Source organism: Petaurus breviceps, unplaced genomic scaffold, assembly GCF_028583685.1.
Source record: "Petaurus breviceps papuanus isolate PSGF00001 unplaced genomic scaffold, PetGlider_PUasm1.0 90823, whole genome shotgun sequence".
Classification (NCBI taxonomy): domain Eukaryota; kingdom Metazoa; phylum Chordata; class Mammalia; order Diprotodontia; family Petauridae; genus Petaurus; species Petaurus breviceps.
In genome coordinates, this window is record NW_027187352.1 from 1,424,232 (window position 1) to 1,447,721 (window position 23,490).

The 23,490-nt window shown below is 37.9% G+C and overlaps 1 protein-coding gene across 1 annotated transcript in view; it reads right to left on the bottom strand.

Moving 5' to 3' along the window:
• Positions 1 to 23,490, bottom strand: part of FCHSD2 (FCH and double SH3 domains 2) — a 366,482-nt gene that overhangs the window by 162,274 nt on the left and 180,718 nt on the right. The window contains exons 6-8 of the mRNA XM_069070809.1: positions 18,933 to 19,066; positions 13,820 to 13,874; positions 11,206 to 11,334 (exon numbers count right to left, since the gene is read on the bottom strand). Coding sequence (XP_068926910.1) covers positions 11,206 to 11,334; positions 13,820 to 13,874; positions 18,933 to 19,066 — 318 coding nt within the window. The remainder of the gene's footprint in view (positions 1 to 11,205; positions 11,335 to 13,819; positions 13,875 to 18,932; positions 19,067 to 23,490) is intronic.

The following is a 23,490-nucleotide window of genomic DNA, read 5'->3' on the forward strand; positions in this document are numbered from 1 at the left end:
TGTAAGTCCTCAATATAATCTAAACTGAAAGCGAATTTCAGTTTCTTTAAAGAAAAAAAATTCTAATCTACAACCTGTGATTATTTTCAATTACATACTGATGTGACATTTAGGAAATATGATCTAAGCCCACTTTATTATTTAACAGTGCTATATCAGCAGGGGAACCTTAATCAATAGCCACCAGAGAGCCTGCCTAAATCATTTTATTTCCTCTTGTCCAAACAATTTGAAAGGAAAAGACAAAAGAGGGAAGGCACTTGATAGATGACTGATGGGTTAAAGAGACAAAAACTTGCTTAAACACAAATGGTAAAGAATGTTGAGCTTTCTCTCTGTTGACAAGTTGCTTCCTTTCAAGATTCCAAAACCAATACCACAGAGTTTGCCAACACAATGAGATTGGAGCTGAAGGATACCACATTCAAACATCTAGAAACACTGCCCCAGAAAGTCAATCTCAATAAATTCCCCCAAATGCAAACAATTTTGCACATACCTTGAAGACCAAAATAGCCCAAATGGATCTTGTTCTTATTTCATCCCTCTTTTGCATTTTCTCACTTCTAGACCTTGGCTCATATTATTTCTTCTACATTTAATACTCCTCTCCATCTTTGTCTTTTGAAATATCCCACTTGTTCTCCAAAGTACAGCTCAAACATAATTTTCTTCACAAGGCCTTCCCCAATTTCTCCTTGTGAAGATGTAATCTCTTCTTCCTTTGGACACTCTTCATAATCTATTTTTCTTACTGTTCTCTTGCTTTTTTCCAGGTGCCATTATTATCTGGATATACCTCTTAATTAACAATAAGAGCTAACAATTATATGGTGCTTTGCAGTTTATGAAGCACTATACAACAACCTTGCCATATAGGTCATATAGGTATTAATGTCATTTTTAGAAGAAGGGGCCAGTGAGGTACAGAGATGAAAACTTGCTCAATCATATAGTTAGTAAGTAGAACCAAATTTTAAGTTCCATGTAGGCAAAACTATATCTTATTTAACTTTTTAGAGCACACAAGACTGAACACAAAGCTCAGAACATAGTGATCGATCCCTATTTGTTGAATGAACTGAGTACTAAAACTTTAAGGTGGCTCATCATTGCTATCTATTTAAGCTTAAAATGAGATATTAAAATTTCCTTGGTTTACAGTTTCTATTAAATTTATTATGGTTATAAAATTATAAGGATTAAGTTTGAAAAGATACTGCAAAGAAGATTAAATAGATTAATGTGCAGACAAGGAAGATGGCACTTGTGACAGTACTAAAACATAAACAAATCATAAAACTTTCCATGGGATCTTACGCTGTAGAAGTTAATGTTGTAAAATATTCTTGGACAGACACGTGAAATTAAAGCAGAGAGTACAATATTGCTATGGTTTTGATGTAGATATACAATCATAAACGGAATATTTACATTGCAAGGTCTCCTTAATCAATCTAACAAACTCGAGCACAAACTGTGAGTAGAGTACAGCAGAACACAATATAGGGCTGGGGAGGGTTCATAGGGCTAGGACACATGCAGATAAACATACTGTATAATAATAATACAAGATAAGTAAATCAGAATAGTGGAGTCTAATGGTAAAGGGTATCACTGATGGCAAGAGGAGAGACCTGTAGGGCTTTTACTGAGCATGTTGCATGTGAGTATGTTTTCAATATCTGCGATTTATGCAGAAAACACAAGTTGTGAAAAAGTGCTGTTTATTAAGGAATATTCATATTTATACCATATTTAAGATTAAGGAAAAGAAGTAGCTAAGTGGCCACAGTGAATAGGGTAGGGACCGGAGTGAGGAAGACTCAGTTCAAAGCCAATATAAGACACATACTAACTGTGTGACCTTGGGCAAATCACAGAACTTATATTTGCCTCAATTTCTTCAACTATAAAACTGGGATAATTAATATACCTACTCCCAGGGTTGTGAAGATCAAATGAGGTAACATTTGTAAAGCACTTAGCACAGTATTTGACACATAGTAGGTGCTATATAAATGCTACTAGTTATTATTATTATGAGAACGTACTGAATTCCAAAGCCAAGAATGCAGTAAAAACTAGCCTGGGTACCATTCGTTATTTCCAAGATAAGCAAGTTGATGTAATTACTTATTTTTTCTCAAGCTTGCACTTTAAGCACTTTGGGGGGAGGAGGAATCAGATGAATCAAAATCTTCAAAATTGATGAGCACCTCTGTAGACTTAAAAAATATGTGAGTCACAATAGAAATATATTTATGTTTTTATTTCACTGAGATTAGTTATTCAAAAACATAAAACATGGGGGGGAAGGGGATGAGAGGGGGCATGATGGAAGGGAGGGCAAGCTAGGGAGGAAGGAAGTTGGAAGCACCCACTTTAGAAAAGGGACAGGATCAAAGTAGAGAATAGAACAAGTGGGGGGTGGGATAGGATGGAGGGAAATATAGTCAGTCTTTCACAATATATCCACTATAGAAATGTTTTGCATAGCTACACATGTACAACCTATATTGAACTGCTTATCTTCCCAGTGAGGGTGGGTGATGAGGGAGAAAGGGAAAGAATTTGGAATTCAAAGTTTTAAAATCAAATGTTTGAAATATATATATATATATACATATATATATACACACATTATTATTATTTTACATGTAACTGGGAAATGAGACATACAGGCACTGGGGCATAGAGATCCACCATGACCTATTGGAAAGTCGGAGGGGAGATGGGGGAAGATATGGGACAGAACAGATTGGGGGGAGGGAATATTCAGTGGGATCGCTGTTTTGGGGTGGTGGGTAGGGAAAATTGGGGAGAAAATTTGTAACTCAAAATCTTGTGGAAATGAATGATGTAAACTAGAAAAAAAATTCAAAAAGAAAAACAAACAAACATAAAACACACTTTCTGATGGATTTGCTTCTTCGAGTAAGAAGTGAGATCCTCTTAAAAATATCTGACCTTACACATTGCTAACCCCAGGTGATCTCTTTCAACTTCTCTACTCCTGGCAGGTGAAGAACTTGCAGTGTCTGCAGAGTTCATCTTACATTTAATTCCTATGTTCAGTTCAATTCTATAAACATTCATTATGATCCTGTGTGTGCAAAGTATCTCTTTGGTCATAGGAGTGCTAATAATAACTTAGCAAACTTCCCTATTTCAACTTCAGTGAACTGTTATTTAAATCTAAAATATGTATTTTTGTCTTTAACTATGGTACTCCCATTCGCTCAATCTGGGATGAAGGTGACCCTCAGTTCTTGGAGGTAATGGCTAGTCTTTAACTTTTGACCATGGGCTGAGGGGACTAATGGGCTGAGTCAGTCATCCGAGGAACAGTCTGGCTAAATGCAGAGATGGCTACTATAGGCAGCTGTAGGTGACAAGTTTTTAAGGTTAAAACTTAGAAGAATATTCTGCTGTGATGTACAGGGAGGGATTTTGTTGGCAGAAGGAAGACCCATAATGATGAAATTATCGATCACCGAAGGAGTGAAGTATTTATTTTTAGAAGCTATTTATTATGCTGCATAAAGAGAATAGTCTCATAGAAGCTCAAGATCTGGACACAATCTTGCAAGCCAAAATCTTATCTGAAGCATAAATCCCCCATGTAGCAACTTCTGACAAACAGCAAATTTCATAGTATCTGATTAAGAGACTGTTCCTCTTGATGCTTAATGAAGTGAACAGAACCAGAAGAACATTGTACACAGTAACAGCAATATTGTGCGATGATGAACTATAACAGACTTAGCACTTTTCAGCAGTGCAAGGATCTAAAACAATTCCAAAAAACTCATGATGGAAAATGCTATCCACATGCAGAGAAAGAACATTGGAATATGAATCTAGATGGAAGCATACTATTTTATTTGTTCTCCTTTTCTTCTGTTGTTTTGTTTCTTCTTTCTTATGGTTCCTCCCATTAGTTCTAATTTTTCTTTACATCATGACTAATGTGGAAATATGTTTAATATGAATGTATTAGTAGAGCCTATATCAGGTTGCATGCCATCTTGGGGAGAGCAGAGAAGGAGAGGGATAAAATTTAAAACTCAAAATCTTATGGAAGTGAATTTTTAAAACAAAAAATAAAATATATTTTAAAAATAGGTTTAAAAAAAGATTAGCTAAGAAGGGAAGGAGAGATACAGGATGACAACTGTCAGAGATCAAGTGAGAGTTTCTAGTCTTCCTCCAAAAGCAGCCTCCCTCTAGGCATGTGTAGAAAGTTTTCTCCTACAAGTAAGGGATAATGTATTTGTCATTTAGCTTATAATGTGAACCTCAGGAAAATATGATTTGGCTTAGAAATTATAAAGGCAGCTCTTCCAGGGCTCTTGCTTGCCACTGAAGATCTTTATTCTTTTCCAAACATGACACTACCATTGTTTTGTTGTTTTTTTGCTTTTGGGAGGGGGGAAGGTAGGGCAATTGGGGTTAAGTGACTTGCCCAAGGTCACATGGCTAGTTTTTGTGTTGTGTGTGAGGCCACATTTGAACTCAGGTCCTCCTAACTCCAGGGCTGGTGGTCTATTCACTGCACTACCTAGCTGCCCCTGACACTACCATTATTAAATGTTCTATTTAATATGTTTCATAGACACTGCCCTTGGACTCATCATTTGCCATTATGTACTTCCACCTGCCACACAGCAAACAGAAATTTTGTTCATGTATTCCAGGCCCCCTGTGATTTTTTAGAACTAAGGTTTCTGGTGCTTGGCACTAAGCAGACATTGTCTTAATGTAAGGAAACATGCCCCAATCCCTAGAAGGTCCCAGAGTGTCTACTTGAAAGGTAGTACTCTCTTATCACTGGAGATTTTCAAGCAGGGGCTAAATGGTCACTCGCCAGACAGATTACAGTTCAGATAAGACTGAAAGATGATCTCTTCAGCTCCTTCCAAATATATTTCTTTTTTTTTTATTATTATTTTTTTTAGCTTTTTGGAGGGAAATTGGGGTTAAGTGACTTGCCCAATGCCATACGGCTAGTAAGTGTGTCAAGTGTCTGAGGCCAGATTTGAACTGAGGTCCTCCTGACTCCAGGGCCAGTGTTCTACTCACTGTGTCACCCAGCCACCCCCCCCCCCCAATATATTTCTATGTATCTGGTGACACTCTAGCTTTCCATAGTGATCTCCTGGTACTTTCTTCCACATATTCAATGGGCCAACTGAATGAGCATATATTTTGCCCTCCTTATACACTGTGCATATTACTGCCCTCACTCATATGACTTCAGTTCCAATGTGCCCCCCGAAACTCCCCTCACTTTTGCCTGCTCTGTCTTTGTCCAACTCCTATCTGCATGACAGTGCCTTCTCAGTCTCATCTGCTAGATCATCTTCCCTCTCCCAGCACTTCCCTGTGGGTGTCCCCTAAGCTCTTTCCTGGACCCTTTTCTCCTTGTATAATCTCTCTCTTTGTGATCTTAGATTCCGTGGATTTGGTTCTCTCCTCTAAGCAAATCCAGTCATAATCTCTCATGTGTATGTATGTATATGTACATACACATGCATGCATGTAGTGATTCTTAGTTCAAATTTCTCTTTAAAGGAATACAGATAGGATAGGAAATGGGCTGTAGAGAAAAGAATGCTGGTCTGAGCCAAAGACCTAGGTTCTAGCTCAGCCTTGACCAATTCCTTTATGATTTGGGTAAATCCCTTTGCATCTCTTAATCTCAATCTACTATGAAAGGGAGTTGAAGACGGATTTTTTTTCAAATAAGATATGTTAAACCATTTATACCCCATTCAAATAATGTCATAGAGCTCAAAGTAAAACAACATATAAATATTTTCTGTCAGATAACAGATGAAAACCAGTTTCCAAAGAAAAAAATATATAGCAAAAGAGTAAGACCGTAGGCTTAAGAGATGGAAAGGATCATGGAGATCTCCTACTCCAACCTTCCCATTTTACAGACAAGCCCAGAGAGGCTGCATGATTTGCCAAAAGTTGGTACAGAAGAAGTAGGTTTGAAGTCAACTCTTCTCTGATGCCAAAATCAAGACCTCTGTCTATTATGCCAAGCTGCTTCTATTTCATTTTATTTTTGAGGATACAACCATATACTCATATACTTACTGCCGTTTTCCTCCAACTACGGCACAGAAGTGACCCTGAGTTCCCCAAAGCCTTTGTACAGGCCCTGTGATAATAATACTATGTGTCTTCTATGAACAACCCACTTAGATAAGTGCTAAGAAGCTCATTACCCCATGGCCAAGGTAGTTACAAGGTAACAGATATTTTAGCCACAAAAACTCCTGAAAACTGCTTACTAAGGTAGAGAAAAGGGTTATGATCCACTTTGTTAGAGGGAATACACTCTGATAAATTGATAAACACTTGATACATATATGTATAAAATTCCCAAAACCCTGTTTCCCCAAACATTTTGGGCTGCTTCAACTTAGACTTGTTTCTGAGCATACTTTAAAAGCCCTCATGCCCCCTCCAAATGTATACCTATAATTTCCTGAAGCACATGGGGTCTCTGTGAGTATAAATCATTGACTTCAAGGAGAGATTGCTGGCTATACCTCTAAACTACAGTGTCACAATATTAGGTACTTAATAAATGCTTACTAACTGACAGGAGGAAGGAAACCCCTGGGAGCCAGGAGAGGGTTCTGATAAGAGCAACTAGCATGATGAACAACTAGAAATCCTGTCTTAGAAAAGTAGGAGATTCCTAAATTCGTCCCTAGCTCCTTAAGTAGCCAAGAGGATTCTGTGAAGTCTTAAAGAAGGGGTACCTTTCGTCTACTTACATTTGTGTGGTAAAGGCAGAATTTTCCCATCTACCTCATATAGCATAAAGTCTCCAAGGACCTTCTTCCCATTGGCTTATAACTCGGCCCTGTTATCCAAGTGAAAGCATTTAGACAATTCTTAGACTATTATTGTTTTTTATCTAAGAAGTTAAAGATATCAACCATAACTTGCATGTCATGTGGCATAAAAACATCATCAAGGTAATGAATGACCAGAATATGAAGTGGTGGTCGTCTTTCATGTAGTGAGAATGTTAGACAAACGATGGACACTTCCAGAGCTGCTCATCACCTAATACTAAGAGAACCAGAAGATGACCTACACCAGAGATGTCAAACACAGTCATGGGCCACATTCTACTGAGTACAGTTGTAATTGGGAAGCATTTAACAAAATAAACAAAAATACAACAAAAATAGCATTGTATTTTAAAACTAAGACAATATGTAGTCCACAGGCTTCCTTATGTTCAGATTAGTAGTTCCCATTCTAACTGGGTTTGACACTACTGGTTTACATGTTATTAGGTGATTTTTCTATAAGAATTGATGGAAAGAATTGGATAAGCCTCAGGCAGTTCATCTTGTTTTAGGACACTCTATTTGCTGGAAGTATTTTTTCCTCTTAACATAAATTTTCCCCTGTCCATCATTATGTATGTCTGAGACAGACAATATAGATGGACAGTGGGCTGGCTTTAGAATTAACAGGAAGGGAGTGGTTAGGCAGCACAGTGAATAGAGCACTGGCACTGGAGTCAGGAGGACCTGAGTTCAAATCCAGACTCAAATTACTAGCTGTGTGACCTTAGGCAAGTCACTTAACCCCAATTGCCCTGACTTCCCCCCTCCAAAAAGAAAAAAAAAATTAACAGGAAGAAGAGAAATGGCTAGATTGCTTTCCGTAAGTTACAAAGCTCTTTTAATCATCTCAAGCTTCCCAAATCAACAAAGGCACATTTTTATGCCAACATTCAACCGGCACTGCTATGTGATAGGGAAGGAAAAGGGAGGGGATATAACAGCCTTCAAAGAACTTAAAATGATTATTACACACAGTGAGATGGAGAGGTTTGTGGTAGGTATGAGCAGGATACAACCAATAAGGAACTTCAAAGAACAAGAAAAATAGATGTCATCAAGGATTTGCATGATAAATTTACCTACACGAAAAATTTCTTCATTTCTGCAAGTAAGAGAGAGGTACATTTTTTCAACTTTTCTTTAGGGCCAAGCTCAGTTATTTTAATTACATGGCTTCTATGTTTGTTTCATTTTCTTTTGCTCTTTCTATTTATATTGCTGTATTTGTAGTGGAGGTTGGAGTGGAACAGAGGCCAGGAAGCATGCATAGGGACATTCCTGGAAACATATATCAAGCTCTTCCTACACCTTTCAGGGACATGTGTGGTTCAACATCGAAGAGCTGGACATTTGGGGATGTCAGCAACAAATCTTGGGTGATTCCGTGGTCCCAGGGTGCATCAGAAAGGGTGCCTAAACCTAAACTCCAATATCCTCATTTCAGAAATGGGGGAACAGAGTAGTAAAGAAATATGTCCTATGACAAAGAGCGAGCAGATCAGATGAGCCTGATACCAAATCCAGCACTTTTATTGTCCCCTGACATTAAGGGGAGGATAGGAACGGGACCTGTGATTTCATTGATACAGCAAATTCTGGGATGTGGAAAGTCCCTCTAACAATACAAGTCAGCACTTGTGCTACAACAGTGCCAGAGCACTGAGAAGCTGACTGACTTGTTTAGGGCCACATAGCCAGTATGTGACAGGTATAGGACGCAATGCCACGTCTTCTTGACTCCAAGTCCAGCTTTCTATGTACTATACTAAGCTGCCTCAAGTGGTTTACAGTATAACTGGAGAGCCTGACTACCTAACATAAGAGTAATAGAAGCACAGAATATTACTTACTCTTATCAAAGTATCAATTTAATCAACAATTATTTAATAATAATAATAATAATATAGCTAGCATTTATTTAGTGATTTAAGGTTTACAAAGCACTATACAATATATATATGTGTGTATCTCATTTCATTTGATCCTTACAACCTATGAAGCAGGTACTATTATTATTATCATCCCCATTTTACAGAAGAGGAAACAGGTTGCGATTAATTGACTTACCCCAGGGTCATATAGTTATTAAGTATCTGAGTTGGGAAAATTTAGATTTCTGACTCCAAGTCCAATATGCTATCCACTGATTTACTGACTACCTACTGTGGGTAAAGCCCTAATATAAAGTAAGTATTCAAGTAGTTAGAAAAAGGTGACTAGAAAACAGCAAGGAGTAATTAAATTATGAAAGGATTCCTGACTACAAAAGCAATGGGAGCTGAAAAGAGCTAGGAGTAGGACTTGGTACCATATTGTTTGAAAGAGATGAAGGAAATTATTTTCAATTCTAAAATCAAGAGCCTTGAGAAATAGGGGGATAGAGGTAGAGTCAACAACAATGTAGATATGGCAAGAATGCTGTGGAAAAAAGAGAAAGGTTTCAATTTTCAACATAAAATTAAAGATCTTGTGGGAGAATTCAAGTGGAAATTTTCATATGCAACTGAAAAGAGTGAGATTGTTCTAAGCCAGACACTGGTCTGGAAGTCAACACATGGTGCTAGTTCAAACAGTGTCTCGTACACCTAATAATATGTCTGCTGAACTGAACAAAGCTGTTATACAAAGTGTTACACAAAGCTGTGTAGAAATGAGGAAGAACGTGGGGCATGAAAAATGCAAATATTGCACAAAAGATCAGGATGTAGGAAAAACTTTACATCTCGTCTGACCAATGCCAATATTTATACAAGATGCACTAATAAAGCAGTGTTATTTTGAATGATTCTGTGCCATAAAATATTTATCTTTTATGATTTTTTCTGATTATCTACCAGTCCAAATGACTCTTGTTTCCACAAGAGACAACAAACATTTGCCCAGTCATTGGGTCTTGGCAAACATTCAACTTTCATTACCCTGACACCCAATAGACCTCTTTTTATTAAGAGCCTATCCCTTCTCTGCAGAGAGGCATTTTGCATTCTTCTGGATATTCTTTAGCCCAAACCACTAACTACCCACTTCCTGATAAAACTGCCTTGTTTTCAGACCATTCATTTGGTGTGCCTTCTATAGACTTCTAATGAAATCATTCATCTAACTGCAAGGGCACAGCAACAGATAACTTTAAGTGAGAGATTAGAACAATTTCCCAATGAAAGGCCAAAAACAATGCTATATGCACACATAAACTATTCAATTCATAAAAATCTGCTGAAGTTACATAAAAAACTGTTAAGAGAACTTCTAGTACTTTTTAAATCTAGAAACATTACATATCAACCAAGAGAAAAACGAGAGATTCTAGCTCCCTTGCCTCAATTCTAAAATTCTATAATTTATAGGTCAGAAGTTTATTTTTATTAATGTTTCTCCTTTGTATTCCAAACTGTACATCTTTCTTTTAAAGAGCTGTAATTCTTTATCATATGTTTAAACTTATCTTTAATAATGATTCGGAACAAATCAATTCAAATTCTGAAATAACTTATTTAAATTCAAATCTTTTGATTCTTTTTTTCCCCCTTCTTGGAGGGGGGAAGGCAGGGCTATTAGGGCTAAGTGATTTGCCCAAGGTCACATGGCTAGGAAGTTAAGTATCTGAGGTCGGATTTGAACTCAGATCCTCCTGACTCCAGGGCTGGTGCTCAAATCTTTCAATTCTTAAAACAACCATTCCAAACAATAATATTTTTTAAAGATTATGCCATTGTTTTTAATTTAAGATAACAATCCTCTAACAAGTTATTATTAGTAACATTTAATATCAACAAATAAGCAACAACAAAGTTACTATTAACTTCTTGAACATAAGGGCTTATAGTGAATGCCTAGACAGAAGGCACTGACTATACAAGCCAGGCAATGGAAATACCAAAAATAAAAAATAATCCTTCAAAGAGGTTACATTACACCTGACAATAAAAGCTAATGATAAGAGCTAACATTTATATAGTACTTTGTAGTTTGCAAAGAACTTTACACCCCATCTGTATCTCCCCAATTTATTTCACAGATGGTCACAGAAATGTCACTTCTTCCGTCCACCCCAGCACCTTCCATACCAGGCCTGGCCCTCTACAACCTGAACCTCTAAAATCCACCTCTCTAATTCCCAAAGAACTTACTCAAGAATCACAAGATGTGAGAGTTGAAGTTCAACATCAAGTCAGTTGGTGATTATCCATCCATACCTACTACTTTTGATTACATAGGGATTACATATATACATAGAGAAATGGTTGGATCACAGGAAACTTCTCATGAACAAAATGATCCAGCACGTAAGGTTAGTGCAGATACCACAAAACGTTACCTTCATAATGTTCACTAAATCGGTTTGATAGTAACGATCCTGGTGTGCATTAGCGGCAGCTAACGTGAGAAGATAGTCATTCCTCGCATGGGTAGCTTTGGAATTATACTCTGACCGCCGGGCTTTTAACTAAAATAGAAATAAAAAACAAAAAAAAATTACAAATTCAATAGAGATAAGATGTGCGGAAAATTTAATACAAATTAGAATAGGGAAGTGCTGAAGAAAAGCATAAAATACTATGAGATCAGATGAGGTCAGGCCACATACATGGTATAGGGCTCAGTTCGCAGCATCACAACTGAGGAAGGAAGCTGACAAACTGGAACACATCTGTAGAAGGGCAACTAGAATGGGGGTGTACTGGAGGGGGGAATCAAAGACTATGCCATTTAAAGAACTTTTAAAGGACATAAGAATATTTAGTCCGTGAAACAGAAGATTAAGAAGGCATGACTGCTGTCTTCAAATGTTTCAAGGGTTCTCTTGGAGAAGAGATACTTTTTCTGCTTGGTTGTAAAGGACAGCACTAGGATCAAGTAGGGTGGGGAGAAGTAAGGGTTTTGCAGAGTTGTTCATAAAATTAACAGATGGCCTTGGTTCCCCATCAGTGCAGGTCTTCAAAAAGAGGCCAGATGAACACTTAGTAGGAATGTTATAATTGAGATTAGAGAGCAGGAGATTAGTTTAGATAACCTCTGAGATCACTTCCTATTCTAAATCTCTAACATGGAAACACAGAATTTCAGAGTTAAATTGGCCTCAGTGGCCACCAATCCCTTTCATACTTGAGAAAGCAATCCTCTACAACTGATTCACCAAATCAACATCCAGAGCAGAGGTCCCCACTACTTCCCAAGGAGCTCATGTCGCTGGCAATGTCCCTACTGCTTCAGGAGTTTTTCTATACATCATTCTTAAGATTGTCTCTTTGTCCCTTCCACCTGCTGCTCCTCGTTCAGCCTTCTGGGAGCAAAGAAAGCAAGGCCCTGGGGTGGCTAGGTGATGCTGTGAGTAAGAGCACTGGCCCCGGAGTTGGGAGGACCTGGGATCAGTTCTGGCCTCAGATACTTAACACCCACACAAAAAATAACTAGCCGTGTAACCTTGGGCAAGTTACTTAACCCCAATTGCTTAAAAAAAAAAAAAAGAAAGCAAGGCCCTTCCCCATCCTGGGTGGTATTCTCTGAATGTTCTCTTGTATGCCTATTTCCTACTTATGTAGTGGTGCCCAGAACTGACCCAACATTCCCCATGTTGTCTGCCCAGAGTAGAGGACAGTGGGACTGTCCCCTCCTTATTTCCAAAGGCTCTCACTTGTTCCCTTCTTATTCTTAGAGGTGACACAGCTTCTTAACACAGCTGAAGATATTTGCTTCTTGGCTGCCATATCACAATGTTAGTGCTAACTGAATTTGAAGTTTACTAAAACCCTCAGGTCTTCTTTCAAATAAACTGTTGCCTAGCCCTGCCTTTCCCATTCTTGTACTCATAAAGCTGATTTTTTGAACCTATGTGCAAAACACTATACTTATCTCTAATAAATTTAATTTCGTTATTTTCAGCCCAAGACCCTTGCCTGTCAAGATTCTTTTAAATTCTGATTTGGTCAGTTAGTGTGTTAGCAATCCCTTCCATTTGATGTTATTTGCCAATGTGCCAATCATACCATCACTGTCCTTACTAAAGTCATTGATAAAAAATGTTAAATAGCATAAGGCCAAGCAGAGATTCCTAGGGTACCCCACTGAAGACCTCCTGCCAAGCTGAAAACAAACCACTAGTGAATGACCCCCTTTCTTTAGTCTGATCAGTTCTTACCCCCCCTCCCCCATATCAATTATCTTGCTCACCAGTCTTCATCTCTTCAAGGAAAATTCCATGAGAATCAAATGCTTTGCTACAATACCTGTAGCCTCAGCATTACTCTTTTCCCCTGGTTTAGTAATCCTGTAAAAAATCTGATTTTTTCCATTCCTATGTTTCTAATACAAGAGAAATCACTTTGGGCTGGATCAGGTAGTTAACATCAGCTTCCTCACCTGATTGTCTGAAAAGATAAACTCTTCTCCCTGTAATCCTGGGCAAGCATTCTAGATGAGAGCCAAAGACTATCAAGAGGAAGCTTTGGCATAGTCGACAGGACATTAAATTTGGAGTCAAGAAGACCTAGGTTTGATCCCACTTCAGAGAGTGACTAGAAATGTAATCACTTCACCACTCTGGGCCTCAGTTCCTTCATCTATAAAATGAGGTAGTTGGCCTTGAGGTCCTCTAAGGTCCCCTCTAGATCTAAATGCATAGGCAAAAACAAACCTATGAACAGGTGGGAGTGAGTTGAACTTTACTGCAAACACAAACACAGTTTTCATCAGAAGCCCCAGGAAAGTTTGGGTCCTTTGAGCCTACTTTGGGCCTCAAACATTCTTGGGGAAGTATGTCATTGTGCCAATAGTGCTAAGAGTCAAACACAGGAGGCCTCTAAATCCCTGAGTACTGGGGATGAGGTACTTCCTAAGTCTGGGTCTTCCAGATGGACCAAAAGCCTAATCAGTGAATTTCTAATATCTCTAAAGGACTTTCCATTTGGTAACAAAAGTTTACAAAAGCTCACCTTTACACTTGCCTTTTGTAAACTGATTCTTGACTGGAAAAGACTAAGTTTGGATCTGTAGAAAAAAAATCAATAGAAAAGATTAAGGTTTTTTTTTTTAATATATTTGTTAAAACGTAGAAAAAAAAGACAAAAAGAAAATCAGAAATTATTTTCCTTTCAAATCAATACATTATAGAAATGGATTCTTTGTCAATAGGCAGCAATATATATGTATGTATTGTAATGCGAATGTAAATTTTAAAGATCTTCCCTGCCCCTAGGCTGATGTGCACCTGAAGCCTGAGGTGGGGGAGGCTTGTTTTTCAGTAGATACTTTTTGATTGGCCAGTGGGTCCAAGAGGTTGTTACATTCTCTGAGCCAGGAGAAGGCTATATAAGCCCTGATGTGTAGCCTTGTTTTGGGACTCACTTTGAGAAGTGTTCTGTGATTTGATCTGAATTCTGGGAAGCCGTTGTTGAGAGTCCCCCGGCTTTGAAAAACCCAGAATGTGGAAACCCAGATGTTGACTGGGTATGGATGTAATGGTTGGACAGTTTGGAAATCTGTCTACTTGATGTTTCTGTCTTGATAATTATGCCTGTGTACTTTGAGGTTCAGGGTGCTGACCTTTTCTCCTGAACAAGGTAAACGATATATGTCTGACTGATTAAAGTAAGCTTGTTAACCCATTTTGAGTTGCTTTCCTTTAACAAAGCAGATCCAAGAACCTGTGGTAGCAGCAAACCCTGAGGACGCGCTTGGGGTGTTTGCTGCTACATGTATATATAAGTATGTTGAGATATATATATTTTAAAACACTTAGGTAGATATCCATATAGTCTAAAATCTTTCTTTGCCAGGTCTTATAAGGGTCCCACTTACTAACAATGATGCTCCTAAAAAATAGCAACTTGCCTTTCTATAGGGCAAAGGGCTGACCATTATGTTTAAAAAATACTTGCCTCATAACAACTTTGTGAGGTGGATTTGTGTATGTATAATAAATGCACATATATGTCCAAACTCTGACTCCCTTCACACATGTATGTATTTTATTCTGCTAGTTCAAAACACAGTGAGGATTTAATATTTTTAAAAGTCCAGAAAATAATCCTAGACCTAAAGGAAAACAGCAAAAGGATAATTTGTAAAAGAAGACCATTCAAACATATACACAACAAGATCCCTTGAACCGGAAGTTTGGCAAAGAGAATTGGTGGGTCATTTGAGAATTTCTAGAATCCCATGGCTGCGAGAATTTCAGTTCCATTTTCTTTTCCAGTTTGATCTCTTAGTATTCCTGCCTCCCCCAGCAAGTCTAAAGAAAAAAGCACCAGTAGGTAGCCTGATCCTTCACAACAGTGAAGGTGACTTTCAATTTGTGAACTATCTCAGGGCACTTCTCAGGGAAACGTTCTGCTTTTCTTATTTGTGTATAACTTGTTTTGGTTCTTTAAGCTCAGTCCACATACTTCTAATAGCTTTCCCATCCCATTTTGAAGGGACACCAACAGTTTTCCTATTTGTAGGCCTAGAATGCTATATTCTAGTTCCATTTATTATTATATAATAATAAAAATAGTGATGATGATAGCAGTTTGAGTTTTGGCACTACTGGATAGTCACATTTTCATCACATAACAGTCTTCCAGGACTCGTCCAGTCATTAACTTGTGACATATCCATCACTGAGTTCTTTGTCCCACAACTCCTAATTACTTGAAATTCATTTATGTAAGTGTAATGTCCTTCCTTTTCTACCTTTCAGATTTTTGAAATTTTCCCATCCTTTAAAATTCAACTGAAATGCTATCTCCTTCATGAGACATTCCTTGATCTACATTAGAAATTACCTTTCCCTTCAGATCTCATGTAACACATGGTGTTTATTTCTTGAACATACTTACTGTGTATTACCATGCATTATGGTTATCTGTTCATGGGTCTCAATCTACACTGGCGTAGTGATGGGATCACAGATCCATTTAAATTTTGAAGAATTTGTGCTGTCCTACTGCTTTTAGCAAACAATAAGCTTTAGGAAAGCAGGGATCATATTGACCTCTCTCCCCTCCGAGCTTGTGAGGATCAAATGAGATAATATTTGTAAAATGCTTAGTCCAGTGCCTGGCACAGAGTAGGTGCTTAATAAATGCTTCCTTCCCCTACCATGCAGAGTACTCTTCAAAAAGTACAAAAAGGCTTCCTAGTTATTTGTTGAACTGAATACATTAAGAGGGTTTTCCATACTCTCCTATGATGGACATGTTCTGAAATAAGAGGATTCATTATAAGCATCTTTAGAATTTAATAAAGAATAAACACCACTACTGATGTAGAGTCCAATTTTTTTTTTGTACTTCTGGAAAAAATACGTGATTTGGTACCCTGGTAACCCTTTAGGCCTTAGCTGAGCTCTTACCTGGGATCAACACATGGAAGGAATTACCATGGACTCAGAGGGAAAAGAATTTAGGGCCAGCTCTGCTTCTGCCTCTAGCTTCTATGGGACTTCTGGAAACTCCTTTCCCCTACTGAAGCCTTAGTAGACCTCTCTGTAAAAAGGGAATGCTGGGACTTATATGCTTCATTGGGTTATTGTGAGGACCTATTAACAATGCTATAATTCCTCAAGGGTCTGAGAGTCTCTAAAAGTGGGTATTACCTCCCACTAATACAGATGGCAACCCCTCTATGAGTTCTGTCTGAAACTGAGAGAAGTTAGCCTATAGGAAGTGATGTTTCCTCAATATTATACAGGACTAGAGATGGGGCATATTCTGAATAGGACAGTTTCTGAGATTACAGGAGGACGTACCTGCTAGACTGTCTTTGGATTTAAGAGATTGAGAATTATAATAAGTCAGTATACACATGCTAATTTACTTGTGGACATGATTATATATAGTACTATAAATACTTATACTATATTTGTTATAAATATATATGTGTATGTGGGTGGGTGGGTGTGTGTGGGTGGGTGGGTGTGTGGGTGTGTGGGTGGGTGTGTGGGTGGGTGGGACACATACATACAAACATATACACCTGGGGATAGATAGAAAAGCAAACCCCCAGTCCCTGCCTTCCAGGAGCTCCCATTTCCACGGGAGAGATAGCACACAGGCCGCTTATACACAAATAAGGCCTATGCAAGATAAATAAAAGGCAGTCTTAGAGCAAAGGCACTAAAGTCAAGGAGGGCTGGGAAAGATTTCTTGCAGAAGGTGATCCGTTAGCTGGGACGTGAAGGAAGCCAGGAGGTGGAAATGAGGAGAGACAGTGTTCTAGTCATGGAGGACAGTCAGAGAAAATGCCTGGCGCTAGGAGGTGGAATGTCTCGTGTGAGGAAGAGCCAAGACGCCAGTGTCTCTGAATTGCAGAGTACATGAAGGGGACGAAGGTACTAAAAGACTTAGAAAGATAGGGAAGGGTAAGTAAGGTTATAAAGGGTTTTGAAAGTCAAAGGATTTTATATATGATCCTGCAGGTAACAGGAAACCACTAGAATTTACTGAATAGGGGTAATATGGTCAGACCTACATTTTGGGAAGATTGATTTGGCAAGTAAATAGAGGACAGACTAGAGGAGGAAATAAACTGAGGCAAGGGGACCAAGCAGCAGACTTCGCAACAGTCTAGGTATGAAGTAACAAGAGCAAAAGTTAGCCAGCAAAGGAGCAAGTTGGGTGTAGGTGCTGTTGTCCCTAAGTACAACTGAAAAGCACTGCATCAAGGCCCTCTTCCCGTATGTGTGTAAAGACACATACATGACACACACATATGATAGTAATATCTATTAGTTCTCTATAGGGTATTATTTCTGTTTCGATATCATTAACTTAAAATTGTAATCACATGTAATGATAGGAAAGTCCTATTAAATCAAGCAAGACTCAACAATTCTAGCTTCGATTTTTGTGGAAATAATGTCATTAGCTAATACAAATGAGATCTGGTCTTTCAGTTTGCTCTGAGTGATTCCCCAAAATTAAATAGTTTAGACAGTCATCCCTCAACAATTTTTGGCTTAGTGGCACAGAACCCCCAAAATGTGAAAAACCACAAAGAAATCCAGGCCCCATCCCAAACCTTCATTTTTAATAATTCTGATCATATTAATGTAGCACACATAAAAGGAAAACAACACACTGCAACCGTAAAAAAGTTGTAGTTTCTATGTGAGAGAGATTAGCATCTCGACAATATACAATCTTTGCAGCCCCCAGTATACTGCAGTAACTGCTTCAGATTTCTTTCTCTTGTGAAAAGCACAAGACATAATGATTACTGTGGAAGAAACTCACATGACTGAATCTAGATGATAGAGAGACAAAGAGAGTATATAGTCCATAGCTCTGCAGCACACTGAAATTTTTAACAAAACTGAACTGTTTATAATAAATTTATGGAGGTATATTTATGGTAGTAAATGATAAAACAGATTAATAATACATACAGTATTTAAGCATTTATGTCTTACTAAATTTTTTTTAGATCTCTCTACAAACATACATTGTTTGCGATTTTTCTCAGTATGCCACAAATCTCCAAAAATTCTTGCTTAATTGTCAATGGTCAACTCGTGAATAACAAAAACCATGAATCTGAAACCCACAAATGTCAAGGGATGACTGTATATGATTTGCTGAAACCTAATAATTTGGAGGGCTAAGGTGAGTACTGACCTGGAATTTCACTGGTATGAGGAGTTCTCAATGTGGAAACTCCCTCTATTTATGTAGACCAGGAACTTTTTAGTAACTTTACAATACTGACTAGAGACAATGAGAGGTTAAATGACTTGTGACCATTGTAAAGTAGCCAGTATTTGTCAGTGTCAGGATTTGAATTCAGGTCTTCCTGACTATAAGGTCAGCCCTCTCTTTACACTATACCACTTTTCCTCTGAATGTTTTTAATAATCTATTTCAAATAAGAAGATGCTTTAGTAAATATCTCTCTTGCATATTGCCTATTTGAAAAATGTCAGTCCCAAAGGAAAGGGCATTATAAAAGTCCAAAGATTAACTACTAAAACAGAAAAGCAAACCTCTATCTCATAATAAAAAAGTAGGCAACAAAACCTTCAGCAATGACATGAATTTGTACAAGTTTTTCAGAAACACATACTTGGCCTCGATGTCAGCTTTTTCTCGGACTGCATGAGCCATCTGTTCTGTCTCAAAGTACTTCTTTTTGCCTTTAGCTAAATCTTTCACTGTCTCCTGTAACTCGGTTTGGATCTTTGTCAACTGGTCCACACACTGCAAAAGAGAACATGAAATAATCAGTATCTTAGCAGTCATCTTCAAACAAAATGAGCTTTCTCTGGGCATCGTGCCTCCAAGTCAAAGCTGTGAAACCACACTAGTCTTTGCTTTGGTCTTCTAAACAGCCTAAATACAGCCTATGACCCCAGCAAATCTCTAGCATGTACAGCCTACCTATATTCCTTGATTTTTAGGGATGGAAAGGACATTAGTGATTACCCTAGTCAAAGCTCCTCATTTACAGATAAGGAAACTGGACCCAGAGTTGAAGTGATTTGGCCAAGGTCTTTGGGTTAGTCAGGGACAACGCTGAGAGTCAAGTCCAAATCTCTCAACTCCTGGAGCAGTGGTCTTTCCACTGCACTCTACTGTGCTATTGCAGTTAATACTTCTGGCTTTCCTTAAAGAAGAGCACCTGTCTTCTCTACTGTGACAAGTGAAAAAAGATGAGAACTGCCAGCAACCGACAGACACTACACTAAATTTGGCAAGTGATCAACAACCATGGGACTCTGTTCCTTTTTAGATGACTACAATGTCAGCAGGAGGCATGAAAAGAAGAATGGTAGGAAGTATTTCAGCTGTTCAATCTCCCTCCCTCTGGGACTGTCTTTGTCCCTTCCTCTCTCTGTCTCCTTTCCTATCTCTTCTTATCTTCTCACTTCTACCCTGTACCCCAGTTCCCAATTAGATGCCTAAGGAAAAAAATTAATAATTCAGGCTGGACAAAAGGAAAGGGGTTGCATAGGAGAAAGATCACTGGACCTGAGGTCAGAGGATCGAGACTCAGTCAGAATCTATGTCAAAATTGTAACTTTTGACAAGTCAGGTGACCTCTGTAGAAATTAAGGGAACTCTTTTTTTAAAATAAGAGGGGCTTAGTTTCTCATAGTTAAAAGCCACTATGTTATATAATAAAGAACACTGAACAAGAAACCTAGGTTCAAATGATTTCCCATAGTTTTTTTTTCACCCCTAACTCCATCTCTCAAAAAACCCAACTAATTCTGTTGTCCCCTCTAAATTAAAAAGTTCTGCAGAAACAAAACCAGTGCAGTCAAAATTAGAAGGAAAGCAGAAAACTTGGGGGGAAGAAGGGGAGGACTGGGCTGAACCATCGCAAATCATTATATCCATTAGAGCAGCTAAGTCTTTCACAGTTGACTGTCATTACAATATTGCTGTGTACAATGATCTCCTGGTTCTGCTTACTTCACTCTAACTCAGCTCAGAAGTCTTCCTAGGTTTTTCTGAAACCATCCCCTTGATCATTTCTCACAGCAAAAGGGTATGTCTTCACAATCATATACCGCAACTTTAGACATCCCCTAATTGATAAGCACCAATTAGGTTTCTAATTTTTTTGCCAACAGATAAAAAGAGCTGCTAAAATATTTTATACATGAGTCCTTTTACTTTGTCTTTAATCTCTTTGGGGTACAGAACTAGTAGTGATATTGCTGGGTCAAAGGGTATGTATAGCTTTACAGTCCTTTGGACATAGTTTCAAATTACTCTCCAGAGTGATTATCAGATCAGTTTACAACTCCACCAACAAAGCATTAATGTCTCAATTTTTCCACATCCCCTCTAGCATCTGTTATTTTCTTTCTTTATCATGTTGGCCAAAAATCTGATAGGTGTGAGGTAGTACCTCAGAGTTGTTTTAATTTGCATTTCTCTAATTATTAGTGATTTGGAGCATTTTTTCATGTGGTTGTGTATAGCTTTGATTTCTTCTTCTGACAACTGCCTGTTTCTATCCTTTATCTATTTATCAACTGAGAGAATGATTTGCATTCTTATAAATGTGACTTGCTTCTCCAAATATTGAGAAATGAGGTCTTTATCTGGGATACTTGCCGTAAAAATTGTTTCCTGGCTTTCTGCTTTCCTTCCAATCTTGGGTGCATGGGTTTTGTTTGTGCAAAACCTTTTCTATTTAATATAACAAAAATTATTCATTTTACCTCCTATAATCCTCTCTATCTCATTTGGTCATAAACTCTTCTGTTATCCATAGAACTGAAAAATAATTTTTCCATGCACATTTAAGTTGCTTATGATATCACCCTTTGTGCCTAAATTATATAATCTTTTCATATATCTTTATTATGCAATTGTTTCTTTTATATGAATCAATCTGAAATCATTCAACAGTTAGCAAGCATTATTATGTGCCTACTGTGCCAGGCCCTGTGCTGGGGATTAAACATACAAAGATAAAAATAACACAGGCCCTGCCCTCCAGGAGCTTACATTGCCCCAGGGAGACAACATATACATATACATATACATGTACATATACATATACATATATACACACACACACACACAGTAAAAATAAGGTAACTTTGAAGAGCAAGGGAGGAATTCTAAGAAATGGAGGTAAGGAAGGACAGGTAGTGTAAATATATGGAGAGAGGAGATGAAATGTTATGTGTAAGGAATAGTAAGACCAGTTCAGATGGAACATAGCTAGACCATAAAGCAAAGTGAAGTATAATAAAACTAGAAAAGGTAAACTGATGACAGATTGTAAGGACTTTAAATAAATGCTAAAAAGAGGAGTCTATATTTAATCCAAAAATGTAAAAGAACTGGTCCTTATACTGAACAAGGAAGTGACATGATGAGATGGGTGCTGTAGAAAAACCATTTGGGTGACGGAGCAGATGGATTGGAGAGGGGAGAACCAGCCATAAGACAAAGGGACAATGGAGGGGTGAATCTGGTAGGGAATCCTCTGGCCAAAATACATACACAAAGGCAAGAGAAATGCTGCCTATAGGTTGAGATTCTAACCTATATTCCTATATTTAAGGGAAGCAAATCACCTTCTATATGTGCCAGCTCTGCTGAAAACCATCCAACTCCATGAAGCCTTTCTTGATTCCTCCTCCTCCCAACTAGAAGTATTCCTCTTCTTTTTTCTCAATTTTCCTGGAGCACCTGATCTAGTGATCTCTTCTGTCCCATCACATTTTGCCTTGTATTATAATCATTTGTGTAAATATCATAAATCTGATAAGCTCCTTACAAGCAGGATGTGGGTTGCCCCTCCCCTCCCCCTGGGAAGCAAGCAGGATATCATAAAATAGTCTGTTAACAATCATTTATTACCATGTTCCAGGCACTGTGCTAAGCACTGAGAATATAAAGAAAGGTTAAAAAACAAAAACAATTCTTGCTCTCAAGGAGCATTCATTCTAATAAGAAAGACAAAGAAAGGCAATGTATAAATATCACATACATATGTAGTAATTTATTAATAAAAATTTATTGAACTTCAGGATGCCTGCTTGGAATTCCAAGGAAACACAGACTAGGATATCTGTCATGATATGTAAGCAGTGAAAGAGTAGACCCTAAGCAGGCTTCAGATCTCAATATGTCTAGTGGGCATGGCAGGCAGAATAGTCCAGTTGCCAGCTTGAGAATTTTAGTCTATGCAGAGGTCTCATAGGCTCCAGGCTGAATGAGCCTTATCTTCATATCCATATTCTGGCTGAATACTCTCTGGGGATTAGTCATTCATTCATTTCATTAATTAATTTGTTTTATACAAGAAGCACAGGGTAAAGTGAATTTGCTGACAATTCAATCCTTTAAATAGATTCTATAAAAGTCTCATCAATAAAATTGCATTTATTTATATGGATCCTTCCCCTTTGCAGAAGTTACCAAGATACAGTTTATAAACAGAAGAGCTCTCCTTTGTAATCAGCCTTCCCTTCCTTGATAGTAAATTCACAACCACGTATTCTCCATTATTAAAGTAAACTGTGGTGTTGGCTTCTAACTGGGCATTTAGAGCCTTTCGAAAAAGCATAATCTATCAATCTGTAAATGAGAAATACCATTTGCTCAATTTTTGCCCCATTCCCAGAATGGGGTCCACCCCCCCCCCCCAGAAATATTTCCAACTGTTAAAGTCCCTCTTTCAAGGTCTATTTCCTCTATGAAGCCTTCCCAGTTCTATGGCCAAAGGTGAAAATGACCCTTGACCTCTACCTTATAACTATGTTACTCTTCTTTGTATCATACTTATTTGTATGTTTATCTCCCCCCTCAACTGATTCTAAATTTAAGTGTACTTCCTTTTAAATAGTTATTTGCCATAATCTAATGTCTATTTCTGACCTTCCTTTCTCAAACTCTTTACAGATGATGGTTAAAATTAAAAATTTTTATTTTTGTGTCTTTTAAAAATAATTTTTATTGATAAGTTTAACTTTTAGATCACTTAAATTTGCTCCTGTATGTTTCCCTCTCCTCCTTACAAAGAGAATCCATTAGAAAAAAATTTTAAAAAATTAATCTGTCCTTCTCTCCCACTCTCTCCCTCCTTCACTCTCCCCTCCCCATAGAATAAATTAAAGGGTGAAATTAGGAGGGAAAGCCCACAATACACAGAT